Below are 8,415 nucleotides of genomic sequence, written 5' to 3'. Positions count from 1 at the left end.
GGGGGGTTGGATAGGGAAGGTGGGTGTGTTTCTGCTCGCGTGGAAGCCGCCTTCATGGACGGACAGCGGATCTTAGCCGAGATGGAGAATCCGACGGAGAACCCAAGCAAGGCTGCGGAGTACCTACAGGAGCTGAATAAGATCATCGAGACCCAGCAGGGTCTGCTGGAGAAGCAGAGGATCCGGATTGAGGAGCTGGAGCTCCAGGTGACAGATCTGTGCAAGGAAAACGCCTGTCTGAAGGATCAGCACCGAAGGCACCTGGCCACCTGCGGACTCGCTCAGGGGAGCCACTGCGCGCTGGGGGGCATCGAGGAGAACGTCGTGCAGGAAAAGTAAGTTGTGTGCCGTGTCGTCCTGGCGAGCAGGGCGCTGTCAAAGTACTAACTCCATCCTTTATGTCGTGTGGTTGTAGAGCACTAATTGTGTGCAGCATTTAGGTACTTTTTTTTTTTTTTTGCTCAGCTGCTCATTTGTGAGGGATTATTCCAGCCGATGGAAGCTGGAGCCATGGATTGCGTAATAGGCGCAGAGCAGAGCGTTAAACGGTGGGAGCGCAAAGTGCAGCAGATCACTGTTCCCCTCACTGTGACCTTGTTTCTTTCATGGAAGCGGAGAGAGAGAACTCGGCGCAAGTTTCTATTGCTGCCATGTCACAAAAATAAAACAAAAAATCCAGCTACTTTAGTTGTGTCATGACGGTGTTGGGCCAGTCAGACAGCATCAGGGAAGAATCTGCTGACTCTGACACAGGGATGCTAACTTTCCTCACCAGTCTCTCCACAGAGAGGGAGGCCTGGCGAGAAGTAGTGACTTAGATTCAGATGTGTTGGAGAAAGGTCACTGTAAGGTCACATGTTGGGGAATTTGAACAGTAAGAGTAGCGAGCAGTACGCTACAATCAGCAAAAGTGTTTTTAAATAATATGCTAATGGGTGTGTGTCACTTTATAACACGTTTTATAAAAATCCAAAAGTTCATAAACACATAATAATAACTTTAAAGTACTCTGTCTAGATAAGGATAAGGTGAAATTAGCTTAAAGGCTAATGCGAGCTAAAATACTACCAATAGAACGTTGGGTTTCACAAGTTGATTCACATTGACTGCTTCTCCTTTCAGTGTGTTAAATTTGGCTTTATATCACATTTTATTAAAATCTAAGAATACATAATAATAACTTTAAAGTGCTCGGTGTAGTGTGACAGCAATGGATAAGGCAAAATTAAACTAAAATGCTGTCAATAGGACGGAGGGTTTTCACAAGCTAGTTAAAATCCAAAAATACATAATAACTTTAAAGTAATCTGTCTAGTGTGGTATGGATAGGGTAAAATTAGCTGAAAAGCTGGTGCTAGATAAAATGCTGTCAACATAGATTTTCTCAAGCTAGTTGATTAACATTGACTATCCCATTCAGCTTGTTAAAGTTAGCTATGATGATTATTTTAGCTAAAATAATCATGATAATGTTGACAGCCAGGTCATCCGGGGTTTCTGATTAAGAAAAATCCGGATTCTTTTTTTTTTTCACTCCTGATGTAGAACTGGGTAACGTTCCAATGAAAGTCTCCAAGGGGGAAATCATTAATGGTGGTCAGAAACAACAAAAAGTATCTACGCTCCTGAAAAACATTACAGGATAGCCACAAACCTGACTACAGCCACATACTATGAGGGTGACGTTATGAAATAAACAATATGACAACATTTTTAACATTTTCCAAGTCGGTATTGTCTCCTGTATGGTCATGCCTGTCCCATCAGCACTTTCCATCCTCTCCTGCCTCTCTGAAGGCAAAAGTGTAGCAAATGAGTTGCAGTTCACCAATTCCAGCGCTACCTCTGACATTACCAGCAGCGATGCAGCTGCTGCTTAAAATTCAGCCCTCTGAAAATGTTGCTTTCTTCAAGAAAGTGAATGCGCAGCAGTAAGCTGTTTGTGCTCAGTTTTTGCCAGGCTATTTTAGAGTGTGACATCACTATCATATGTGCCTGCTCATCGTTCGTTGGGTCTAAAAATAAATGGAGGCTTAAGGGATGGCAACGTGTGGCCCTGAGCACCTGCGGGGTAAAAATTGTGTCTGAATCCTGGATTGTTGCAGAAAGTCTCAAATGCGTCAATGTGGTGTCACGGGTTGTGTTTGTGACCGTGTAGGTCATCCAATGAGACAGTTCAATCAAATGGTTTTCAGCGTTTCTTTTCTGCAGAAGAGACTGAGATGCACTCATCGACTCCTAGCCACCGTTTTCTGTGCTCTCTCCCTCGGCAGAATCGCGCCGCTCGGGGTTAGCAGCACGTTGGAGTAGCTCTGTACTTTCATTGAGATTTTTTTTTTCAAACTTTCATTTCCGCCTTTCTGGGGGAAAATTTGCTTTATTTTTGGACAATGGTTCCCTCTTGTTTTGGATGCTGTCTAGTTGTACTGATTTTTTATTTTTATTTTTTTGAGGGGGGATATATTTTTCATGATTTGCTTTTGCTTTTTATTATGATACGTAACCATAGCAACAGGGTGGCCTGAGGGAGCAGCTGATTAACATTTGAAAATCTTCAAATAATACCACAACTGAAGCCAGAAATCATAGAGATGTTGAAAAGGAGGCGTCATGGATGCAAAGAGGAGGAAGTTCAAACCGTCTCTTCCATCCATCGTAACCAGCAACGTGAAGGTGTTGGCTAACAAGATGGATGAACTTCAAGCGCTGACAGTAACTCACTGGAATACATTGTAATGTGTTTTACTGAGACAGGATTCCAACGTCTCCACGACAAGCTCCCTGACTATTAACCCTTTGCGTGTGACGTCATGATCTTCAGAACTCTGCCCAGTCCGCCGTGACGGACGTCAAAACATCCAATGTGCACCTTTGAAGCCTGTCAAAAAACATACGTCTGTAACCTAATATTGCTTCTATTTAGTTGATTTCACTTTAAAAATACTCATAGGATGCTGTGCAGTAGGCAGATGAGGATAGAAACCAAACTTGTCATTTTATTGTATAACTTTCAATGAGGAAAGATACGATGGTGATGGATATCAGCCGTCAATCACACAGACCGTCAGATATTGTTGTAATTGTGACTATGCTATGACAGTTTTTACAAGTTAAAAAGATTAATGTTCATATACTTTATAAGTAAGTATAATTAGAAATATATCAAACTTTGCTTTATGGTGCAAAGTACGTGTCAAACCATTAGTAACCATGGAGAAAATACTCCATCATCACGTAGCCTAGCATGTACGGAAAAAACTGGTTAGCATCTCGTCTTTTGCCCGTTTTTAAGGCTGCTCCGGTGTAAAGGGGAAACGTTGTTTATGACATGGTGACATAAATAACGTGGAGTAAATTTGGGCAAAATTGATAATCTGATCAACACATCAGGACGTAGGAGGTATGGGTCGGTTTCTAAGCTAGTTATTCCCAACTTTTGTAAATACTGCTATCTCTGAGCCCAAACCAAGTGTGTTACATTCACAGACAAACTAGCTTCACTCAATTAGAAGCCATGAATAAAATAACTTGGAAAAACAATTTCAGTCCCTCTGTTCAATTCTCCTGTCCCGCTCGTCCAACGTCAATCATGTCGCCTCAAGTGATCAAGTGTCATATAGTTGCAAAGGTCAATACGAGCAGATAAGAGATTTAAAGAGGAGCGGGAAAAGAAAACGAGGCGGATTAGCGGTGCTTGCGAAAAACAGATGGTGTCATCCACAGCATACTCTGCAGTCCAGACCATGAACTCTTGGCAGTAAGTTTCTGTCCATATTATTTACCGAAAGAGTTTGCCAGTGTTATTTTGGAAGCTGGTTACTTTCCACCTTCAGCTTTTGCCCAAAACTTACAGCGGGCCAGATTTGGCCCCCAAGCCTCGAGTTTGACACATAATGCATGAGATGTCAGCAGTTCCATTGTTGCTATGATACAAACACCACACACCCCAATGCCTTTGTGGCAATGTCTGGTGATTTTAAACGCCGTGCCGACGTTTCACCAGTTTGTCAGCTGCTGTTCCAGAGAAAACAAGACTTTGGATTTGTTTTATGCTAATGTCAAGGATGCGTATACCTCCAAACCAAAACCTCCTCTGGGGAAATCACTTCACAGTCTTGTTTTTCTCTGCTCTGAATATAAACCCCATGTAGAGGCAGGAGCTTCAGAAAATGATCCTGGAGATGCTGGCCTTCGTTTCTGACTGTTTGATAAGTAAAGCAAAGAAAGTAGCAGCTGAATCAGACACTGCGGAGGAGCGATCAGAGAAAAACAGAGAAAAACAGAAAAATGAGACATAAACTACAGAAAGAAACTAATACTTAAAACAAAACATATCACAGTTCTGTTTACTGTTTCCAATAAAACTCTTAGTTCAATTCAATAAATTCTGAATATAAATAGCTCACTTAGCTGATTTTCCTAACTTAGTTTTGTAATCTGTGTGAACTAATAATTCTCTTATTTACTACCGTTACTGTTCTAAAATCTAAACATTTTACAGCACCCTCCCCCCTCGATGAACAACTGTTCATTACTAAAAAACATTTCTAATCAATTTTTAGAGCACATATCGTCAGAGATTTTATATGTGTAATCTGATAAAAGCATAACAAGCACAGAACTGTAGGGAAGCCTATCATATCCCCATCAATATTTAAAAATGTTCTCAAAAAGATATAACTGAGAATGAGAGTTTTTCTGTTTTTCTCTGGAATGGTCTGTGTAGAAATGCATTTCTAACATGTCTGTGTTTTTGCCGTTTTGGATTTAGCTCACCACTGATTTCTCCTCTGCTTGTGATTGCAGCTTTTAGCCTCCACTGTACAGAACTGTATGTATTGATATGCTCTTTCTCTTTTTAGCTCTGCCAGTTTGAGAGCAGATGATGTTTTCCCTCTGAAATTTTATCAGGTGCATAAATAAAGTCGATCTATCGCCGAGCAGAATCCATTCCTCTGCCAGCTCCGGGACTTGACTGCTGCTCATCTGTTATCGTGGTGGATCATAATGGGATGCCTCGGAGGTGTAATTTGCTCCCGCTTGCCTCGTCAGTTTGGGCAGAAGTTGTGTGCCGATTTACATATAGGTTACAACAGTATGATGGATGGACTTAAAATGTGCCTGCTGGATTTACTGAAATCTCTGTCACTTGTTTTCCCTCCAGCCCTTATTCCCCATTAAATGCACATTTAGAACTCAGCCATTTTTCTCTCACACACACACACACACACACACACACGCACACACACGCGCACACACACACACACACACACACACACACACACGCACAGAGAATAAATCCCACATTTCATTGGTTCAACTCCTAGCTAAGACATTAAGCTGCTGTTGAACTGGTCATCTTATCTGTTAATGTTGGCATATCCTTAACATTGCCTTTTAGACTGCTATTATGCTGTGCTGCTGTTGTGAATAGTGTGTATGTGTAGGGATGAAATGCATAAGATATATTGCATCTCTATCTTGTCTAAGTTTTTGTTTCACAATCTGAGAATGAGAGTTTAATGCCGGACATATTCCCAACAGTAAACTAGTCAAATCATTTTTATCTGAACTTTACAGAGAGTAAGTTAAGCTGCCATCAGTTGAAGCTACTTTGAGCATTTGGCATGCCGAGTTGAGTGAATCGTTAAGAGTGCAGACTGAGTGTCCACATATTGCAATAAAAATGGATTAATGTTATCAGATCTTTGCAAGTAAATTTAGTATTACGGGGAGTATTATGTAAAAAGTATTATTAATTTTTTTTAGATATACATCATGTCATAATGTTACTCCCTGATCAAAGACATGCAGTGTTGCTTTGAGTCTTTCATGCATGTTTGTGATTATGTGATTATCTGGATTTTGTTTCTCACAGTTGAAGTGTACATAATATTGTTACACATAATGAACCAGGAGAAAGTAGCTGGAGAATATAATGAGCTCCATGCGGTGCACTATAGGCAGGAGGTGATGACTGGTAGTGATCACATTTCATTATCGCATATTTGCATCGTCAGAGGTTAACAACGTAATAAATCAATTTGCTTTGACAGCTTGTTTCCTCACCAGCAATAAAAGGCTTCGCCCTCCACTTAACAGAAAAACTCCTTCACTGCTTTTTCATCACTCCAACCGATCAGTAGCTGTTTGGTCCGGTCAGATACATTTTAGCAACAACAACATCCTCCTGACTGGGAATTTAAACTGGACCCATCTACATTGGAGCAGGTTTAGTTATCTATCACCTTAAAGTGTTAAAAATGAGCCTTTCATAACTGTTGGTTAGGGTTATAATCAAGAATTGTTTTAAGAATTTTTTTTGTTTTAAATCCTGAAGATGTAAAAAAAAAAAAAAAAAACGCTTTATGAAAATATTACAAATTTCAAATATGCCAAATGTTGGGGTTATTTACACAGCTTTGCTTGAGGCCAAAAGTATCCTTGTATCTTCAGTGGTAGTTTGACGTATTGACAGTAAAGCCGGACACGCTCCGTTTCATTTCCCATCACATAAAAACCTGCACAGCTTTAAGCTTTTCCACTGAGCTTAAAGTAAGTTCCTTTGGGATGTCTAAAGGCTGTACTGGACGTTTTTCCTACTCGGTTTAAAAATATCTTCTTTCAGTCTCTGCACTCTAGAATTTTTACATTTAGTAAACTGAACTGCATTAGTTGTCAAGTTCTCCTTAAATTTGCTTCCCTGTTTGAAAAGGGATGGACACATCTACACAGTTTTTCTTTTAGCAAGCAGTTCATTTATCTCCCATTTGTTCATCTTTGTGTCAGAATTTTTTTTTTTACAGTCTGTTAAAAATCTTTAAATAACCCCATACGAAGAAAAATAAACAAATATTACCAATTATATTATTTGAGTTTACATAAATTATTTTTACTCGGACCGCAAAGAAATTAATGCTAAGCAAACCACTGTGAATCAACCCACCAAAGTGCTCATATAAAGTCAAATGAACAAAATAATTTGCTCAAGTCCTTTAACTTTAACATTTCAAATGAATCAATATGTACATTTTAAATGTTTGCTTGAGGCCAAAAGTATCGACATTGATCACGAATAATGTTTACAAATATAAATACTTTAAAGCAGTGGTTCTTAACCTTTTTTGAGGTACCGAACCCCCCAGTTGCATATGCGCATTCACTGAACCCTTCTTATTCCAACACCGACACACAAAATACTTTGCAGTATTCTGATTTAGTAATGTAATTATATTAGTTGTGTAACCACCCCCACACCACTAGAGGCAGTACCAACCCCAAAAAGATGCGACTGAGGAGCAGATTTAGACTATAGAATTTGGTAAAAACGGTGAGTTTTGCTGAAGTAATTAAAGACAAAAGTTCAAATCCATGCTGAGAGTGGAGCTCCTTCAATCAGGGCTCCTCCGCAGCTCTGATTGGCTAAGCAATATAACGTGATCCTCTGCAGCAAGTGATGGAAAAAGCGGCGCGTCACCACGACTTTACACAAGTGTGTCTTTACCTCCGCGGCAGAGGCTCCGCCGAACCCCTGAGACCGACTCACCGAACCCCTGGGGTTCAATCGAACCCAGGTTAAGAACCCCTGCTTTAAAGTTACTATTATCATGTTTCATGGTGGTTGAGTTGTGGACCCAAACTGAGAGAGGTACAGGCAGCTTGAAGAAAGTTTTAATAAAAAAAACAAAAAAACAACAACAGGGAGCCAGAGTCGAACAAAAAACAAACAGAAAATCAAACAGAAAATCTGAATCTAAGAAACTAAACTAGAGTTATAAGAAATAACTAGACACAAGAAATAAACAGTAAATTAGAATCGCTAATGAAGGACTGAACTAAAGTAAAATAAATATGACTGATTTAATTTAAAAAAAAAAAACAACCTAAGGAATACAGAATAAAGAAACCCAAAAACAACCCAGGACATAACAATTATTTTACCTAGTTTAAACTATTTAGAATTTAATCAATAAATAGTTTAACTGTTAACTTCATCAAATCCATCAGTTAAAAATTCAATGCAAAAAAAATGTTACAACCGTCAAACAGCAGATAGGCTAATAAGCTTTAATTTGTCTGTGTTTGCATGAGTGTAAGGTCGTGTTTCTGCTGTTTATCCTGCTGTTTGGGTGGAATTCTGAGTCACTGCTAGGCTGCATCACAAAAGCCTCGTAGAACATGATCCTCTGCAAACTAATTAGGCAGAATGTAGACCTGAACAATATGAAAATGCATTCGAGATCCTTTTTATCTCTGAATCTGCTCCAAGTTTACAGTCCGTGTTCTGGCATGATCAACGAAGCGTCGCCTGGGGAAAGGCATTTATAGACTTTCTAAAAATTCCTCCGTCAGATGCTAAAAAGCAACTGTCAGAAGAGCGCTTGTTTTCATCATTTAAGGATTTGTAATTTGCGC

General features: G+C 39.7%; 1 protein-coding gene across 3 annotated transcripts in view; it reads left to right on the top strand.

Moving 5' to 3' along the window:
- Window positions 1-6: 6 nt before the first annotated feature.
- The window catches only part of iqsec1b (IQ motif and Sec7 domain ArfGEF 1b), a 74,760-nt gene continuing 66,351 nt past the window's right edge, over window positions 7-8,415 (top strand). For all 3 annotated transcript variants that reach the window (XM_008410363.2, XM_017304890.1, XM_008410367.2), the window contains exon 1: window positions 7-335. In XM_008410363.2, coding sequence (XP_008408585.2) covers window positions 55-335 — 281 coding nt within the window. In that variant the 5' untranslated portion in view covers window positions 7-54. The remainder of the gene's footprint in view (window positions 336-8,415) is intronic.

The sequence above is a fragment of the Poecilia reticulata genome, linkage group LG5, assembly GCF_000633615.1.
Source record: "Poecilia reticulata strain Guanapo linkage group LG5, Guppy_female_1.0+MT, whole genome shotgun sequence".
In the NCBI taxonomy this organism is placed as follows: Eukaryota; Metazoa; Chordata; class Actinopteri; order Cyprinodontiformes; family Poeciliidae; genus Poecilia; species Poecilia reticulata.
This window is presented reverse-complemented; position numbering and strand designations above follow the sequence as displayed.